At 45.6% G+C, this 20353-nt stretch overlaps 1 protein-coding gene and 1 long non-coding RNA gene across 4 annotated transcripts in view; one reads left to right on the top strand and one right to left on the bottom strand.

Annotated features, from left to right (window-relative positions):
• Nucleotides 1–20353, bottom strand: part of LOC119440532 (tudor domain-containing protein 1) — a 71926-nt gene that overhangs the window by 41541 nt on the left and 10032 nt on the right. For all 3 annotated transcript variants that reach the window (XM_049661816.1, XM_049661818.1, XM_049661817.1), the window contains 7 exons: nt 12253–12388; nt 11784–11868; nt 11565–11602; nt 10496–10778; nt 10139–10235; nt 6751–6892; nt 430–585 (listed from right to left, as the gene is read on the bottom strand). In XM_049661816.1, coding sequence (XP_049517773.1) covers nt 430–585; nt 6751–6892; nt 10139–10235; nt 10496–10778; nt 11565–11602; nt 11784–11868; nt 12253–12388 — 937 coding nt within the window. The remainder of the gene's footprint in view (nt 1–429; nt 586–6750; nt 6893–10138; nt 10236–10495; nt 10779–11564; nt 11603–11783; nt 11869–12252; nt 12389–20353) is intronic.
• On the top strand, nt 18934–20229 carry LOC125943200 (uncharacterized). Its single transcript, XR_007465644.1, has 3 exons — nt 18934–19364; nt 19543–19604; nt 19782–20229. It is a non-coding gene; the product is annotated as an uncharacterized LOC125943200 (long non-coding RNA).

Here is a 20353-nt window from a genome sequence, read left to right as displayed (position 1 = left end):
ATGGGATGCTGCCAGCAAAAAGCATATCGTCTTTGGACGAGAGTTTTGACAGTTCGAACGAGTGAGCAGCTAACGAGTCGAGTGCCACCAGTGCATAAAACAAAGTTTTGTGCGTAATATTTTTTTCGTTGACTTCTTTACCTCAAGGTAAGTGTGTCGACCTATAATCAACCTCGACCATATTCCGCATTATACAGCATGTTAACTTGGTGGAGATCTACCTATCTATGCACCGTCTCAAACTTTAAGCTTTGTCTGTTAAGTGGTACCCACCGCCTCCACGCCTCCCTGTGAGGCTCAAGAGATCCATTAAAATGATAACAAGCCCCATAAATTCAGGCATTATACACAACTGAGGAGCAAATTTTTCTCATATTCAGTAACTGCCCAACTTTTCAAAATTAAGATAGATCCAAAAATAATGCACACCTCTGCAACAGCAGACGGCGCCGGAGACTGCGACTGCGGTGGGCTTGCTTGAGGCCTGTTTGGAGAGTGGGGTGCTGGTTTGCCTTGGGGCCTTCTGAGCGAACCAGCATGCCCTGGCTTTCCAAAGGCCTTGTCCTTCGCTCCACCAGAGAATGCCTAGCATGAGAGGAATGGGAAATAAAGGCAATAAGTTTGCTATGCACAAAAAATGGATGGAAAGAGCTGAAAGGTTACTTCGAGAGGACAGCTAAGGAACAAGCAAGTTAGGGGCGGCTGTGTAGAAATCAGCACCACCAGTTGCCGACTGATTTTCCAGATTTCGCGGTGACCGAAAAATAGAACAGTTCAATAAACTCATTCACCCGAAAAAATGATAATTTATTAGTCTTAGAGTAGCATAAAAAAAATCTTTATTAATGCCCTGCCTCATACTACGCTTGGAGGCGATCAGATTTGCTTGGATTTGTGTAAGACTGACGTCGTCTCCACATACAGTCGACAAGAGCGTCACCGCGTTGGCTATCTCTGCTAGTTAGAAAAAACGATCCCCGTTACTTCGCACGTGGCCTCCGTGATCAGCTCCGGCAGCGCGTCATCCACTCCGGCCTTCCCATTCGGCAGGACCTTGAATAAAGTTGATTTCATTCATTCATTCCTTCATTCATTCATTCATTCATTCCCATTCGGCGCGTAGCCCAGCGAAGAAGTGTAATCTTGCCTACTCCGTAACGGCTCAGCAACGGCGCGCTGCCAGAGCTGATCGCGGAGGCTACGCTTTGCACCACTTGGCACAGGAGGTGGCGCCGATCCTAAATGCGAAGCCGCACACGTCTCCGAGGTGCGCACACCACGTGCAAAATAGCAACCAAACTTTTAAAAAATAATAATAATAAAAACGGATTTCCCGAAGTGATTATGACACTAGTGCTGACTGAATAAATGGAAAAAGTGCCATTCCTAGCGCGTTTTGTCAGCCAAGGAAGAGCGGGTATGGCCTCCGAGACGGGAGGATGGCGCGCGGTCTCGTGCATCTCCCAATCTTGGAAGCTATACAGCGGGCCACTGGAAGCCAAGCCTGGGCAAGCCGCGGAAAATCCAACATGGCGGCTTCCAAGAACAGGTAGCATGGCTCAGAACGAGCGATTTAGTCCGGAAAATCGAACTTAGGAGCCTAAATTTGTCCGAAAAATTGGTCACGAAAATGCATTAGCTCTATGGGAACCCTGATGGCGCATTTATGAAGTCCGAAAAATCGGTCGGCGACTGTAAACAGGTCTTCACAGTGCATTAGAGAAATGGACCCAATTTGAGTGCTGAGATATAATAATGTCTGAAAAAATAACTGCAGGTTGGCATTCGCATAACCTGGGGCCGTATTCTGTAACGCTTTGGTTTTCGAAGGATTTGGTTTGGCGGTGGTGTCACATTGGGGCGGTCCATTGACGTAATGAAAACAAGTGGGAGGACAGAGGCCAATCGGGGTTTTTTTTTTTTTTTTGTGGCAGTGAACGTCACAAACCGAGTAAAAATATAGCAATTTACGAGCACTTCTTGGTAAATAAAGATAATTTGTTCATGGTATTGATGAGGTTTATATTTTTCATTATGAAACGTGTGTGAGTTGTACTGGCAGTGAGTGACTTAACGAATTTTGTTTACTTCGGTTGACCCATTTATGCCACTAGGTAGGACGTCGTATGCTAATTTCGCGTTGTGGATCCAATACACATTCAAGTTCCTCAGCACAGGCGGAGCGCTGTCTCTTTCGAGAGTCTGAATTGTCGCCTGAATTCCTCGTCCGTCATCTCAAAGGCCTCTTGTCGGTGTCGACGTCGTCGCTGTCTCTCACACAGGCTCGCTAAAAGCGCGAGAACAGGCGCCACAGACACCGGACACGCTGCCATTTTGCTCCGAGTGCCGCGATCTCGCCCGTGCACACGGCACGCACAGGCTCTGCACACGGCACACCACGCTTCAAATCAGACCGAAGCAGCGCGCGCGGCTTCAATTCGTAGCAGACGACAAATTCGGTTTCCGCGTGATTGACATGTGCGTGACGTCATCACAAAATGCGTTTGCGCCCTAAGGCGATGGCGTCACCCAGGCGGCGACCAATCGCTGCACGCAAACCGAATTCTTCGAAAACCTAAGCGTTACAGAATACGGCCCCTGGTTCCATCTACTATGCAAGATATTTATATTCATTACAGTCCAACCACATGAGAGACTAGGCAAAGCAAACTTGAAGCATCTGGCGTCATTTTGTGCAAGAACTTACGTAAGATGCTGCACTGAATTTGCATAAATTTGCAATATTCAGCATTCCTCACTCTGCCATCTACTAGCTTCCTGGTTAACTCACGTGGTACCAGCGACAGTCCAAGAAACAAACCACTCGCTAGTTGTATTCCCAGGCCACAGCAAACTTTTTTTTTTCAACTACAAAGCTTTCTTAATGAGAAATCCATATGCATCTACTTTGTAGTTTTGTTCTACTTCTGGGTGGATGACTTTATTCTACAATATTGCATGTCATTTGATTCTTTTTGTGCTCCTTTTAATTAAGGGTACATACACAACAGGGTACATACAGTGTGCACATAAGGTAAGAAAAGTTTTATTTAAATTTTATGATACATAATCTAGCAATTATCACGCACAATGTGCTAAGCTAAACTGCCACAATAGAAATGGTAGTCAAACGATTCTGCAACTTCCTTTCTCCCATAGTATCCGACACAGAATTTTGATCTCGGAAACATTTACCATATAGTACTTTGCCAAGTATTGACAAAGAACTAAAGAATCTAATACAGTAGGACCTTATTAACGCCATTTACTCTACACAAAACCACTGCTTCTGCTGAATTCCTATGCTTGCTATGGCAAAAAAAAAAAAAAAAGCCAATCTAGCAAACAGTCAATACCTGCCATATTAAACACAAATGAATACCTTCCTGGCCACGGCCATCCATGCCTTCCCAGAGCAATTGCAGGGCTTGGAGGGCAAACTGAGCTTTGCATTTTAGGCAACACTGTGGCCGAACTCATAAGGTGGTTTTGTGAAAAGTCTGTTTAGTCGCCATCTGCAGCTTAAATCCACAATTTTCACCACTGCGTTAACTACTTAAATGCCCCAACATAACCCACAGCTTTTCTGGTGACCCTTTTGTTTAACTGCTAACAACACCTTATAAATTGAAGTATTTAGCTCGGTCACAGATGTTTTATTACAATGAAATTCTATTGCACTAAAATGTCTAGGTACAGTCGAACCCACTTATAACAATATTCAAGTGCCACGAAAGTTCTATTGTTATAACCGGTAATTCTTATAACCGGGTTGCATGAAAAAAAAACCCCCAAAAATAGTGGAATGGCAGAGCTGTCGTGAGAAAACTACAATGGCGGGGAGGCCAGTGCCCCTCCCCACCACCTTCCTCCGTCCGGCTGCTGATTGTGTTGACTCTAACTGTTTAACTCTGCTTCCCACGCGCTCTGATCACATGTAAAGAGTCGCGGCTGTCGGCGTTCAAGAGTGGCACTGCTCTAGTAAAAGCTCGTTAATTCGTATTTCACGATACCAAAAAAATGTAATTATTCGAATGTCGAGTTATCGACGGTATCAAGAAAACAACAAACAGATGCTTTCTATGTCAACACACATTTATTTACTGAATGAATCAGCAGAATCCTGTTTCTATTTTGCACAAAAGCACTGCAGAAGCTGCAATTCTCGTCATCTCGTGACTGATTAGCGCTCGCAACGGTGAAGGCCTTGCGACTTCTGTCACAGTGCAGCCGCTGCACGCGTCTTCATCTGACACGCGTTTTTTCACTACCGCGCGCACATCCCGATTATTTTTTCATCTGTGTCGCCAGGTCGCCGCCCATCGCGATGTAGACGGTGCTCTTCATCCTCGACAGCTTTGCACTCAGTAAAAACGAAACTATTGTTTGCCGCAACCACGGCCGCTGTCGACGCGATCATGGACGGCGAACCTTGCAGTTCGGAAGGCGTGTGGCCAACGCACGCACTGAGTCAAAACGAAACTACCATTTGCTGCAACTGCGGACGAAACCGCAGTCGTTATCGATGCGATCATGGATGGCGACTACTCGGTTATGAAGGCACATGGCCGACGCGCGTACAGAGTCAAAATGAAACTACTGTTTGCCACAACCGCTGCGGACGAAATCGCAGCCGCTATCGACGCAATCATGGATGGTGACTATGCAGTCATGAAGGCACGCGGCCAACGCGATGCTATGCGTGGCGGTAAACTAAAAAGGCTTTAAAGGTACAAATAGCAACGAAGCATTGTGCTGTTGCTGTCATTCCAGTACAATTTTCACTGATGATTATGGCAATGCGAACTCCGTTGCTTCGCTTCTACTGCGTCGCACATTTGCTGCACTCCACCAGCCCAGCGCTTTAAAGGGACACTAAAGAGAAACCGGAAGTTGAGCTTAAATGGTAGATTATCCTTTCACGATCACAGCCATACCATTCTTACTGTAAACAGATGTTTAATAGGCGAGAAAATAGCGAAAAATTGAAGGATAGGTGCTGACGCCCCTTCGAATTTCCCGCACTACATGTTCTGACGTCGGAGATTACAAATGCAGGCCGGTCGCGATTGGTCGAGAGCGATTTATCGCTGTTAATAAAACAGCAAAATGAAATACACCTTAAACGTACATAAACAGCATTTGCCAACTTTTTAAACCGTTTCAAGCGAGGAAGTACAAGTTTAGCACAAAATTAAATAAATAAGAAAAATGGCATGGCGATACATCCGGTCGTGATAGTTTCGTAGTTTCGTTTTTGGTCAATGCATCGTCGCGCGCGCCTGTTCCGCTCTACGGTGTTTGGTTGCGTGTTGCGTGGCTCAAAAAACGTTGACTTCGCTGGAAACAGCCAGAAAATGCCTCGTGTGTGTAGTGTTGAGGGCTGTATAAATGGCCCAAGGTGCTTGCTCAAGAGCAGCGGCAGTGTTTACTCGATTGTGTCCTTTCATGTGGTGTCGCGCGGTGAGCCCCGGCTCCCCGGCGTTCGCCCAGTGCTCTGCCGATGATAAAACGGCAAAAGAGCCAGAGAAACCGATGGTGTGCTCTCTGCATTTCTCGCCCTCGGATTATGTGTATAATCCTGCCCTCGAAAAGTATCTTGGCGTGCCCCAGAGGCCAGTCCTTTCTCGAGCAGCTGTTCCCTCAATGCGGCCTTCATCAAACCCCCTTCCGGTGCCCCTGCAGCAGCAAACTGGCGGCTCGGTGAGTGCTGAATGTAATTAAATAAAGCCACGAAATAACCATACCGATTATGTGCGCAACTTTCTACGCTTGCTCTGTCGCGAACATCGTCGCCTGGCGGACCGGACGCTTCGCCTTCCGTCGACAAAAACGAAGCTCTCCGCCGGCGCGGCCGGCGGCTCACCGCCATCGCACGCGGAAACACCTACCGCTCGAACACGGAGGATCATTTCCGCGCTCCGTTTCACTGAATATCGCTGAAATGCAGTCCTACTTCCCTGGCGAGCTCTTCGTTGCAAGGTTCAGCTGCAGCAACGATATCCATCTCGGCGAACGCAAACGCAGCGACCATGCATGCAGCCATGATGCATCCAGTGCCTCGGCCGTTTACGCAAGCGCTGACGTATCATGGCGCATTCTGATTCGCCGAGAGCAATGAAATCTGTGACGACACTGCTTCAGCGCCAAATATGGGGTGAGAGAAATTGAGGAAGAGATATTTGGTCTTTGCTTACGAATTTCTCCGCTAATAACTCATATTTTTGCACCCAACAAAAACTGCATGCATTCCTGAAGGTCCCTCTTTTATTCCAGCTGAACTTCCTGTTTCTCTTTAGTGTCCCTTTAAGTGCGGTTGGCGCAGTCCATTCGCGTTTCGGAGGGTGGCGCGGCGTAAAGCTATGGGCTCAGCCCATAAGTGTTCGGAGGGGTGGAAGGGCAACAGGACAGAGGCGCGCGAGGCTGGCGATGCAGAGAAGGATGGAAAACAGAGCAGCGGCGTGCCCAACAGCTTATTTCTTTTTTTTTTTTCTTTTCAACGAGTTCACATTCCATTCCCTTTCGGCACGGACACCCAGTAGCCAAACTTCATCGTTTTAACCGATAATGCAGCATGGGGCATTGCAGTAATCGGGTTATTTCACCATAGAAAATATGCAAAAGTTGACGGTGCAGCAGCTTCTCATTGTTGTAACCGATATAGTATTGTCAAAACCAGTATCGTTATAAGTGGGTTCGACTGTAGTTGACAAAAGTTGCCAGTAGGACTGTTCGCACAAAACTACATACGTTGCCTTGTTGACCACTTGGCTTTTGAGGGGACGAGACTCTCTCCTTCTCAAGAACATCACTGTTTCTCTGACCACCTCGTTTTGGTGACGATGTGCCCTTATCCTTCTCAGGCAGTTTGTTTTGAGGTGTAGGCAGCAAACTGCGAGAAACACAAAGAAGACAGGTGAATAAAAGGCAAGAGTCACTACACAGGAGCAGACAACCAGTTAAAACAAACATGATGTTTGCTGCAGCAGCTTGGACTGGCTTAACTCCTTATAACACCACGGGATTATCTGATTGCCATAGTACCAAATGGCCGTTCATCTTGCAGTGCTTCAATGGTGATCATCCTCAACGTTTTTCAAAGGACCACTCTAAATCTCTCCCACGCAACTCAGCCAACCGTCACTCTACTCATTCTCTATTAAAAACAGACTGTCCCAATGCGACTTTCATATTTAGAGCAGCCTGCCCAACAATAAAATGTTTTTCAAACCCAACAGGAAGGCAGTACAAAGCTGTGTCTCATACTGAGCACGAAACTGACTACTGGCAAGGTAATTGACGCACACAATCTTGTCACCTGCAGCTGTAAACTAGCCAATGTCTTTTTGAGTGCAAAAAAACATAACACACGGTACTACACAAAGCTGACTGCCATCTACAACACAAACCCCAATCTTCACCACAAATTTTTATTGAGTAACACAGAATTTTTTGATACTCCCCTATATATTCCTCTTTTCTTTTTCTGCTAAATATATGGACACTAAACAAAAGCACTAAATCAGTTTAGACCACTAAAGTATGCTTTTTCACATCCATCCATCCATCCATCATCTATCTATCTATCTATCTATCTATCTATCTATCTATCTATCTATGTTCGTTAATTTCATGTGATATGTTTACTATTAAACGAAAAAATGAAAGTCACATTTTGATTTAATTTCACGTCGAAACTCCAGCACTGGTTCTTCATTGTGACGTCATGAACTTCAGTGTACTTCATTTTATGGCCATTGTGGCACAGTAAATGTTCTCAAAACTAACAAAATTCCCCTTTGGCTTCTTTACAATACTCAGTGGTGCTACAGCACAAAAAGGAGTTGGAGCAATCTTGGCAGGAAAATCTTGCTTTTGGAGCAGGAATCCAAATTTGGAGCAGGGGAAGAAAACACTCCGTTTTGGTGCACTAAATCCCAAATTTGGAGCAGTTCCACAAAGAACACTTACTCATAAAACGCCATAAAATTTACCCAGCATAATAAACGCACCTGCCAACTTTACATTGGATTTCTGGGAAAAAAAGTGTGTTCATTACGCGAGTAGTACATATACGGTAATTCACATTAGTAGCGTAGGTGATGGCAGGGGTGCGCGTGTTCAGTTTTGCCATACAGGGTTGACCTAGGCCGCGACCGGCGAATTTGAAGGCGCGCTCCAAACAACGATCTCGATCGCACCCCAGCAGTGCACTGCTCGCAACTTTTTCCGCCAAACATGTGGAAAGTACACAAGTACGCGAGTAGTTTCCTTTTGTTTTTTTGTTTGGCAATGTGTCGCGACGTTCCGGCGGTAGTCGAAACATGCAGCGACTGTTTGACAATCTATTGGCGTTCTGGCGGTGTACAGCGAAAATCGGCACCGTTTCATTAACGATGTGCCTGCTGCCACATGGAACCGAACCCTTGCAAGTTTTGTGCATTGCGTCGCCTACAAAGCTGACGGCGTCAGTGCCGGGTTGCTTTCTGTACCGTACAAGCGAGTTTCCCGCGGAGCATTCGTAACCGCTCCACTCGTGACCGCGTGCACAGATACAGCGAGGATCTTGTTGAGTTGACGCGGCTTATGGTGAACTGCTTTCGTTACTGCAAGCAACGTGCACTCCTTGTCTCCACGACATTTTACTGCATATACAACACGCCGCATTGCAACCAGCAGCGAAAATATTCTTCGGCACCCACCACCAAACACGACAATGTCTCGTATGGGCATGTGCTTAGATATGGTGGCTACCGTAGTTTAGATCTCGCCTGCGCTTTAGATCTCGTCTGCGCTACTGGATCAGACTGGATTGGATGGCGATGTCCAAGCTGCAGGTTGCCAACACGGCTTTTGTTTCCCGCTAAAACTAGCATAACCGAAAAATTTAGAGGCTGGTCGGGCGTTTTGGCGCAGCGTGGTGCAATTACAACATATACCACGGTTTTGGCGCAGCTCCGCGCAAAAATACGAAATTGTATCAAAATGGCGCAATTGGCGCAGATGTTGCACCCCTGAATACAGTGTAGTCTATCTTTAGCGATAACAAATCAACTAGACTCAAGCTGGAGCCTTCAAAGTCCATGACAACACGGAACTACAAAGCAACGTCCCCACCAGTCTTTTGGTTCTGCGTCTTTTCTGGCCTACCAAGCCTCCTCTCACTGTTAAGAGTGGCTTTTTCTGGTAGGTGCAGAAGCACAGTTTACCAATACAGTTCAAGTAATTTTCCTCTTTGGTGTCTCTTCAATCATCGTGCCACAGGAACTTTTCGCATTTATAAGCAAACTTTCCCAAAATTCATTTTGCCAACCTACTGGGATCAGAGCCAATTTTCACAGCAGCAAATAGGACATGTACAGCCTGTTAGTTCATCTGTAGAAGGTAGTGTCACCACAACTGTAATTACAAACTGTAAGCCGCTTCCTTAAGCCTTTGTTTCATGTTTATTTTAATGATCACCACAGACATCATCAGTTAGACTAAGTGCAATTAAAGACAGCAGACTACACAAGTAGGACCATAAGTTATGGTTCACAAAGTAAACAGCCAAAGTAATCTTCCGGCCTAGTAAAAGCTCAAATGGGATTAAATGAAACGAGTGCAGTATCCATACATCAAACTATGATACTATGTACAAGAAACATTTACATTTATTGCATTCGCACACCTTTATTTTGAGAAGAAATTGTTTACCCTGCTAGTATTACAAATTTATGCAAGAACTTCAAAATTGTGTCAACTCTTGCGAGTGATACAAACTTGCAATCTGTCAAGAGAACCTGCACAATGCACCAAAATGGTAAATGTGGTCGTGCTGCACTGCAGCACCACCACAACGTGCATCTCTTTATTGAAATAAGCTCACTTAGGACACATCTCAATTATTTTGTCATCAGGTGAGCTGGCCACAAATGTAATTGTCTGCTGTGTTGTGGTCGATGGATCCTATGCTACCAGGTTGGCCACAATGTCCAATGCCTTTAAGATTAATTCACCAACAGATTGTAGCGGCAAGCAGCTGATTGCCACTACATGACATAGTGCACATCAATGTTACAACAATGTCAAGCGCGCACACACACATTTTTTGCAAAGCTGTGAAGCAACTACCAAGTGAACTTTATAATCAACATACCCTTTCTTTTGGCAAATCCCCTTGTGTGAAGGCCAGTCCTTCAACTGACATTTTGCTGAGCAGTAGTATACCTTGCAAACGTGACACAAGAATTCAGCTGAAAGAAAAATGCAACCATTTCACTACAGATGCTTTAAATTACTACTTTGTTTTGCTTCATTCCCTCAAATCAAATGGATGAGCCTAGCCAAGATGTTGCACTAAAACAAATAAAACTGCAACCTTTAATATAAAAAAATACTTTGAAACACTGGCACTTACGCAATTTTTGATGAGAGGAAAGCTTAGTGACACACAAGATAAAAGCAACAACTGTCCATATGATAAGTAGAGAAACAATAGAAAACCAGTACTCACCAAATTCACCGCAGTAGGCACACTTCTGATCGGGCAAAGTGGTGAGGTCACGGACAATCACTGTGCGTGTCTGCTCTCCACTAGCATTGCCTGTAATGACGACCTGCAAACTCTTATCAACAAGATCAGTGTCATTGCACGGATACGATCGGCAGGTCTTAAAAGAGTCATCAGATGAGCCGCTGCTGCTGCTGCATTGACTACTGCAGCCACTACTGCTGCTGCTGCTGTAGACACGCCGCTCGCCTGGGCGTGAACCCACGTCCACGTGAATAGTTTTCAACTGCAAAGGAAGAAAAAGTGCAGAAAGAAAACCCTGTGAAGCAATCAAGACAGCAAAATGTACTATATTGGCAGAAATATTCAGCATTTCTCTTTTGCCATTACTGCAAAGCCCATCCCATAAATTATAAAAGACCCATGCTGGTTTTTGTAAAGTTTGTCCAGAGCCTGAGCACATCTATCCATCCACACCTTGAATGTTTCCTAGGCATGCTTACTGTATGTCATGTCATGGTTCGTTCAATTTGTCCTATGAAAGTCCGAGCTTGCAAGTTAACAAACGCAAGTTAAAATTTCATAAAACTTTATGAAGCATTCGTAAAATTCGATAAGCCTAATTGCGAAACTTTATAAAGAATTCTGGAGAGCTGGCAGGTAAAAACTAATAACTGCTAATAACTGTGTTAAAAATTACCCATGACTGCCAGTTCTCCCTTAGGTCTACCAAGTCAGGGGCAGTGTTTCCCTTCAACTGCAAGACCTTTCCCATTAGGCTAAGCTTCAAAACTTTCCCATTACACTCCCTCATAGTCTCTCTCCTTCCTCCATGCATAAATGTGTTCTGTTGCAATCTTGTAACCATATAACTTACGTTGGCTCTGATGCTAGGTGGTTGCATATACCCTAATGTGATTCTAGTTTCATGTCATGCAGGAAAACCCATTTTCTCAGAAAAAATGCTGTGCTTTAGAATTGGAGAAATATAGTAACTTCAGGAAATGTTTCCAGTGGCAATTTTAGGTGAAATATATTAATTATTAAGATGGTTTCCCACAAGTATACCTACATCTTCAGGTGGAAAAGGTGAAGATGAAATCCCTTGCCCTGCAAAAGAAAATGTAACGAAATAGGCAAGTGAGCAAATGCAGCAATGTAAAGATTTTACAAGTGCGTTTTTCCACACAAATTTAGAAGAACCGAGTTCCCGCAACAATTAGCACTTACGAAGCAAAGCAGCTGAGGACACACAAATTACCAACAGAAAAACAGCCCAATTTTCCCCTACCTCTGCCAACACCTGGTGGAGGACTGATGTATGCAGGCACACCGTATCTTTCCTCAATCCTTCGACGTACGTCATCCAGCTCTTCCTGTGTGAACACAATGAAAGAATCTAACACACATTGTAGGCATGACATAACCATAGTTGCACTGCTGTAACTGTTGCCGTAATCTACAACTGGCATGTTTTGATTCCATGAGATCCCAAACTAAATGTGCAATGACCCCCCCCCCCCCCCCGCCCCTCATCCCCCATCACAGCTGAATCCAGAGGGTGGAGGGCACTAGGGCTCAGGCCTTCCCCAGGAGATTAGCACTTATGTGGCTTCAAAATGAATTTAAAGAGCAATGGTCCAAAATTAAAAATATGATTATCAATGAAGTTTAAACACCACAAGTTTAATGTACAACAAATGCTGAACTAGGCAACCAACAGCTCAGTTCTACAAAGCAACCTCCGTGACATCACCTACCTTCTTCTTAGTGTCAAACCTAAACCTGTCCGATAGAGACATGCTGGCAATATTCACTTTCAAATGGAACGGAGGTTTTTCGTGAAACGTTGAAATCGCAACAAGCGCTTCTCTTGTTGAGCGGAAATCCACGAATCTACAAAGAAAAGAAAAAATGTTTGAGCCTGAAGCCTTTCACACCACTTTCCTCAGTGACGAGTTCGATCTAACAATCCACCAAAATTTGCGTTTAAGAGGAAGCTTTAACTCATCAGTTCCTGTCTAAATACGTGGGAATGCAAAAATATTTTTTCTCAGCAACCACTACACTGATTTTTAAGGTATGTTGCACTTAAGAATAAGTGAAAATCTAGTAACTATCAGCTGTATGTAGAAAATTTTTGAAAAAGTCGTATACATTGTAACAACTTCCGTAAGCTGCAAATTCATTAATCAAAATTGTCAACTTGAGATGCTCTTACAGATGCAGTTTACAGAACTTAGATATGCATTTTTAGTGCAGAGTTATGGATTTGTAAACTTTGTGCTTCCATTTTTTTAGAACTCGCCGACTTTCGGCAATCTTTCTAAAAAATTGGAGTTTCTAAATAAAAATTTTGCTTCTAAATGTGCAGATTCACAGAACACATCATAGGTGCAAACAAACACAAATTGGGCGACACGACCGTCCAGGATAAGTCGAGAACAGTCTCCAGCTCGCGCTTCTTGCATTGAGCTAGCGATGCAGCTTTGGAGCGTGCATCTTCTTCGCTGAGCGTTCATTTTTTTCGCTACACTTCCTACAGTTTCTAGAATATAACTTTCTCAAGTGTAACAAATTTGATTCAAATCAGTCAAGCCATTGTCAAACGAAAGCATTTCTGCATTTTACAAGCATTTGGATATGAAAATATAGTTGGCCCAATAAGCTAAAGCTTCCTCTTAAAGGCCAACTACAAAGAAATTTCGAACCACGTAAAATGCGCAGTTTAAGATAATATATGAAGCAGCCTATAATATAGATAATATAGGTATTGTGTTCATAATACAGTCAAACCTCGTTAATACGTAGTCGGCCGGGAACAACATTTAGGTGTGCAGTAAACGATGCACGGATTAACCACCGATGTCAGTTTAGCAGCTACAGTGAAATCTCGAAGATACGAATCTCACGGGGTCAAGAAAAATATTCGTATTAGCCGAAATTTGTATCATCGAACCACAATTAAAACTAGCTAAATTAAAGAGTCTGAGGTGAACTCACGCAGGCACACGCACATAAAAAGCATTTACAGTATAGACCACTTATAACGTAACCTTTTGTAGTGCAGAACTGGCTACAACTGCGGCCTTTTCCGACTCCCATTTACCCTCCCATAGAACTCCATGTATACGCATACCGCTTACAGTGCAGCCGCGCGAGATATACCAGTTGTAATGCGGCTTCCGCGGGAAAATCTCGCCGACAAGGGCGGCAACGAGCACGCTTCTCAACGAGGTGCACCACCGATGGGAGAGGAGAAAACGAGGGCGATGCGGAGGAGCATGAGACGCGGAACATGAGTCCAAGGGCGATAAAATCGTCGCCGCGCGCCGTATGTGCAAGTGGAAGCGCGCAGGAGGACGCACGCCTTCACGGAGAGCGAATGCACGGCGGAGAGCCAACGCGATTTCCGTCGCGTGAAAGGCCATGGGGGTATGGGAAGGAGAGGGGGGGGGGGGGGCGAAGCTGTGCTGCGGCACCAAATGCATATCTTGCAACCGGGCGCAATGGTAACTGGCACGCAATCTCCCACGCGAAAGGAGCAAAGTGGGAAGGCAGCGCAGGAAGGAGGGGAGGGGGGGGGGGGCGGCTTCTACTCTGCCAACAAATGTGTTCTTGTACTTTGCGTCTGTGCCGGCTGTCGGTGTTGTTACGCGCACCGTATCTTGAAAGCTATCTCCACACGGCTCTGACCTTTGTATGCGCTGTGCTTACGCCGCTCAGTTTCTGTTGAAACGATAGACCGCACGAACCTTCGCTCGCTGCGACGGCCGCGCTTCCCCACGCGGACACAAAAGCAACAAAAGCGCCACCGCTTCAAACTCTTAGCGCCCAGTCGCGGCCTCCGCGCTGTCCGGCGCCGCGTCCACGCCTCCGAACCAAAAGAGAAAGGGAGAAAGCGCATGACTGCGCGCTGTTCTCTTTTGCAGCCATCGGTGGGGCGGCGTTTATTCGTATCAACCGACGCGGGTCGAAAATCGATTCGTAACAACCGTTCTCTAGCACGTTGCAAAGTGATGGGGCTCGGCCGGGACCACAGAAAAATTTGTATCATCCCTAAATTCGTATTAGCCGTGATCGTATCATCGAGATTCCACTGTACTTACCGGCCAGAAAAGAACAATGTCACGATGCTCTCAAACACACATTCTCAGACAGGATTTATTTGCGGGTAGGCATCAAAAAATCCGTTATCTTCACTTGTCGCAACGACGGCATCTTCAAACAGAGCCCTACAACAACACCACGACAGCAAGCAAACTGGCGAAATGAAAAAAAAAAAAAAATCTCGCAGTTTCACTCGATAGACGGAGCATTGATTATGATTGCAAATTAGTAGACAACTATACGAACTAAGGATAATAGCTTTATCGGTCGTATAATGTTGTAACATTCGCTTACTAAGTTAACAAGCATGGTGTAAAGCGTGCGCAAGTAAATATGAACACATCTCTCTCGATGACCACGGAAACTCGATTTCACAACACCAGAGTGAGGAGGCGCGGCAAGAGCAGCAAGCAAATTGATATTCGTGCCGTCAACGCGAACTAAACGTTGAAAGCACAGCGCGCACGAAGCTACCGGCATTAGTTGCACTTTGTTCACATCGCAGATCCCTTTGAACATGAGGCCCGCGCGGACGCGCACTTTCTCCCCGTCGCAGATCGCTTTCAAGATAGGTGCCCGCATGGCCGCCGCCGAACGCCCTACTTTCTCGCCTCCCCCACTATGCCTCGCACGTAACAGAAGCACGATTGCGCCCCGCCTTTCTCCCTCGCGCGCGCGAGATTGGATTGAGCCACAATCGTACGGCGTATGGAGCGTGGCGACGATGTTACTGTGTTTAGACTTTATACGTGACCGCAATGTGACGACCACAGCAGAAATGCGCCTGAAGCGTCCATGAGATTGCTATCTCAATAAAATGTGCTTCTGCGCGGTTACTACTTGAATTGGATTGGATTCGACGGCGACAGCGAATTCTCACCTCCTACCGGCAGCTTCTCCGCGTTACCATAAGCCAATCTCGAAGGCCATGTTCTTGTGCGCTTCATTTGGCAACAGCTGTATGAGCAAGAAATGCGTCATGGTGGCCATGTTTTAAGGTCCCTATCGCTGGCGGCTGTCGTCTGGGCATCGCGAGAATCGAACGACTCCGCACATAATATTTTGCTGATTTTGTGCCTGTGCATGTAGAATTAGAAAGCAAAAAGTACGCACTAACCATTTGGTGGCAAATGAGTGACTACGGCTTAATTGGGAAGGTAATAATACATGCGGTTCAATGGGGGCTGGGTGGGGGAATTTTCGAGACTACATTTAAACCGCAATTACACATTAAGCGGGTACGTATTAACGAGGTTTAACTGTATCCAAGAAAAAAAATCTACACTGAAAGAGTTAAGGAAGTAACTGCAACAACACGATGCAGAAAAGAATGTTAAAAGCACAAGCAGAGATGAAGCACAAGAGGGTATGAACTTGGTATCCCAAAAAACAGGATAAAGAGAGTACAGTGGAATCTCGATGATACGATCATGGCTAATACGAATTGCCGGATGATACGAATTTTTCTGTGGTCTCGGCCAAACCCCATTACTTTGCAACGTGCTAGAGTACGGTTGTTACGAATCTATTTTCGACCCGCGTCGGTTGATACGAATAAACGCCGCCCCACCGACGGCCGAGAAAGAACAGCGCGCAGTCACGCGCTTTCTCCCTTTCTTTTTTGGTGCGGAGGCGCAGACCTGGCGCCGGACAGCGCGGAGGCCGCGACTGGGTGAGAAAAATTTGAATCGGTGGCGCTTTTCTTGCTTTTTCCTCCTTTTCGGCGGCCGCCCATCAGACGGAGTGGCTGCTGTGCTTCGGGCCGCGTTCTTTGTGTTTGCGCCATTTTGCCTAGTCGCAGCGAGCTATGTCTACCGAGATACGATCTCGGTTGATTCGCGCGGCCGAACGCCGAGGCGCAGGAGCCTCCATTGGCGCGACTTCCGTCGACCGCGTTATCGGTGCCTATGGCACAGGGCGATTGTCGGTTTCGCTGCCGGAGTCACACGGCACGTAATCCACGGTGCGAGAGCGCGGCACGTAATCCACGGTGCGAGGTAGCACGGCACGTAATCCACGGTGCGAGGTAGCACGGCACGTTCAGTCAGGTGCTTCTCCGCTTCTCCCGCTAATCGCCGTATTTTTCTTGCCGTAGGAGGCTTGCACTTCCGTATTCCGAAGGCGTGCTTCGTCCAAAATTTTTTCTCCAACGAGCGACGATCCATCACTAACCTGGGAGCTCTCAGTAATCCGAATTCTGCGTTTCAAGTGAAGACGCCGGTGTGGTTTACGAAGCAGACAACTGCGGTTGCCATCTTGCCCCTGCCACAGCAGCAACCAATGGAGAGACGCCTTTCAGCACGGCAGTCAATCGGAGGCCGCTTTCATCGGAGGGTCCGTGTGACTACCTATCGCAGACCCGCGATTCTTTTGAGTTTGCGCGTTTGTTACAAGATGGCGACGACGGACGAGTTGAGAAGCGGAACGGCCAAACTTTGAGCTTTCGAACGATACCAAGACAGCGCTCGGTGGCGGGAAATACGAGATATGTCTCTGTGAATTGCGGTGATTTTGCACTATTTAAAGCTGCTTTCTCACCCTGCGCACTGACGAATAAATCTTTTTCGGCCACTTTTAGCGCGTTTTCTTTATTTTATTTAGGAATACTGCAGGCCTTAGAAGGCCCAGGCAGGGGGGGAAAGGTACATACAAAAATGAAAATACATTAGATTGACAAAGGAGTAGAAAAGCTCCGGAAAAATGTAATACAAAGTAGGAATGCATGATGAGTGAAGCGCCTAAATAACGCATAGAGGGAGACAAATACAAATTGAAACACTGTTTCATAAGCCCATTTTCGAAGCACTGGAATGTAATGAGAAGGAGGAGTATATAATTCAAAATTATTACAACGCGTACATCAATAAATAATGCATAACGATACAAAATTCAAACAATATTCCGTAACAACAAGTAGTAATTTTAGATTGTAATAGACGCTATTGAGTCAATGCTGAAAAGTTTGCTATAGGGTAGGCTGTTCCATTCCATTACTGTGCGAGGGAAAAAGGAATACATAAAGACGTTGGTTCTACCATTATAAGGCGTTAATGAGGCAGCGTGTCGATGTCTCGTTCGGCGGGCGGTGAGGGGTGTTATATAAGGTTCGGGAGAAAGAGATAGTTTATGGTTACTCAGAAGGAAGAGAAATTTAAGCCTGTGAATTTTTCTTCTTAGTTGCAATGACTGAATATTGTGTTCAGCCATTAACTAACTTGGGGAATCACTTGAGCAATATTTCAAAAAGATGAACCTTACTGCTTTACGTTGTATCATTTCTAGCGCATCGATGTTAGTTTTAGTTTAGGGATCCCATACAATAGCGGCGTACTCGAGTTTAGGACGGACAAGAGATGTGTAGGCGATAAGACGGATTTCAGAAGGAGCGTGTTTTAATTTATGCCTCAGGTAGCAAAGCTTTTTAAAAGCTGAGTCGCAAAGGTGAGAGATGTGTGAGTTTCAACTAAGGTTACTGGCTATTGTAACACCGAGGTACTTATATTCATTCACCTCCGTAAGAGGTTCGGATGCTAGGCTATAGGTAAACGATAATTTATTAATTTTTCTAGTGATCTTCATAAATACTGTTTTATTAATGTTAAGCTGCATATCCCAGCGCGCACACCAAGCTAGTATGTGTTGAAGGTTAGAGTTCAGAGTAACTTGATCTTGTTGGCAGGTGATTTCATGTAAGAGCAGACAGTCATCAGCAAATAGTTTTATTTGTACGGGTTGAGTAACAGTGTCTACAATGTCATTAATATATATGTTAAATAATAATGGTCCAAGAACATTACCCTGGGGAACACCAGAAGTGACAGGAAGGATACTGGAAGAACAATTATCAACTACTACGAATTGCGTACGGTTGGAAAGATAAGCGCGAATCCAATTTACGAGATGTGAAGGAATGTTGAGATGTTCAAGTTTTTCTATCAGCTTTGCGTGCGATACAAGATCAAATGCTTTCCTGAAGTCCAAAAATATCATGTCTGTTTGCCCCGATTTCTCGACAGTGCTAGCGAGACTGTGAATTACAGTGGTTAATTGGGTTACAGTGGAGAGGCCCTTTCGAAAACCATGCTGCATAGGAGATAGAATGGCTCTAATTTCGGAAGCAATAATGTGTTCTAAACGTTTGCAACAAGATGAGGTTAGTGATATGGGGCAGTAGTTTGCCACCAGTGATGGATCGCCTTTCTTTAGTATTGGAACAATACGAGCAGAAAGCCAGTCGTTGGGAAGTACAGACGATGAAAGGGATGCACGAAAGATAATAACAAGAAAACCATCTCAGCCAAACCATTTTGATACAGCGTAGATTAGGCGTTGCAGATACCGAAACGCGTGGTTTTCAAAAATAAAATTTTCTCGCGATTTTCGTGATCTCATGCTCTCATCCCCCAATAATTTAGCTAGTTTTAACCCTTTAAAGGTTTTTGCCGTATCTGTACGGCGGCGGTTTTCTGTCCCGCAAGGTCTTTGCCGTACGGGTACGGTTTCGATCCTCCGTTTGAAATTTCGGGCCATAATGACGATGCATACTCACCGGGAGGTGCTGCCACCTTTTAGGAATTACAAGAAGCGTTTGACATTTGTGCTACCTTCTTGCGGAGATAAACAGAACTGATTTCTAGTTTCAGCGCGTGCGTCGCGCAGACTGCGGCAACACCCCTTTTGCGGTTTCGGTTTCGCCGCGTGATCGCAACGGAGGCGCGCCAAACGTGAGTTTTCTCTTTGTCGGCACTCTCTTGCAGGGGCGGTGGAAGTTGATTTCTATCTTGATTGGCGCTGCCTTAGCTTGTTTATCAGCGCCGCTCACGAGGTATTCTCGCTCTCTGCGGCAACGCGCTTACGCAGTTTCGGTTGCGCTGCGTGATTGCAACTGAGGCGCGCCAAACGTGAGTTTTCTCTCTGTCGGCACTCTCTTGCAGGGGCAGCGGAAGTTGATTTCTATCTTGATTGGCGCTGTCTTAGCTTGTTTATCAGCGCCGCTCACGAGGTATTCTCGCTCTCTGTGGCAACGCACTTACGTGGTTTCGGTTGCGCCGCGTGATCGCAACGGAGGCGCGCAAAACGCGAGTTTTCTCTCTGTCGGCACTCTCTTGCAGGGGCGGCGGATGTTGATTTCTATCTTGATTGGCGCTGTCTTAGCTTGTTTATCAGCGCTGCTCACGAGGTATTCTAGCTCTCTGCGGCAACGCGCTTACGCGGTTTCGGTTGCGCCGCGTGATCGCAACGGAGGCGCGCCAAACGTGAGTTTTCTCTCTGTCGGCACTCTCTTGCAGGGGCGGCGGAAGTTGATTTCTATCTTGACTGTCGGCGTTTTTGGTGTGCAGACTGCGATAAGGTGCTGTGCGTAGAACCGTGTTTCAAGGAATACCACACTCTGAAATATTATTGAACATTTGGAGTTCTGAGTGATTCCGACATTAAAATACTGTTTCTAATTTTTTTTCCCTATTTATTCCCGACTTTATACATTTTGTACATTCCATATCCGCAATAAAGTAATTTGACCATCTGGGAAAGTTTTTTTCAAAATAATACGACCTTCAAAGGGTTAATTGTGTTTCGATGATACGAATTTCGGCTAATACGAATACTTTTCGTGACCCCGTGAGATACGTATCGAGATTCCACTGTACAGGAGTAGCGCCTAGTCCTGGTCCTCTTTCTTTTGTACCATATTTGGCACACTTTTTTCCAACGTGAAGGCTGTCATTAAACTCAACAAAAGCAAGCCAGCAC

The sequence above is a fragment of the Dermacentor silvarum genome, chromosome 2 (assembly GCF_013339745.2).
Source record: "Dermacentor silvarum isolate Dsil-2018 chromosome 2, BIME_Dsil_1.4, whole genome shotgun sequence".
Classification (NCBI taxonomy): Eukaryota; Metazoa; Arthropoda; class Arachnida; order Ixodida; family Ixodidae; genus Dermacentor; species Dermacentor silvarum.
This window is presented reverse-complemented; position numbering and strand designations above follow the sequence as displayed.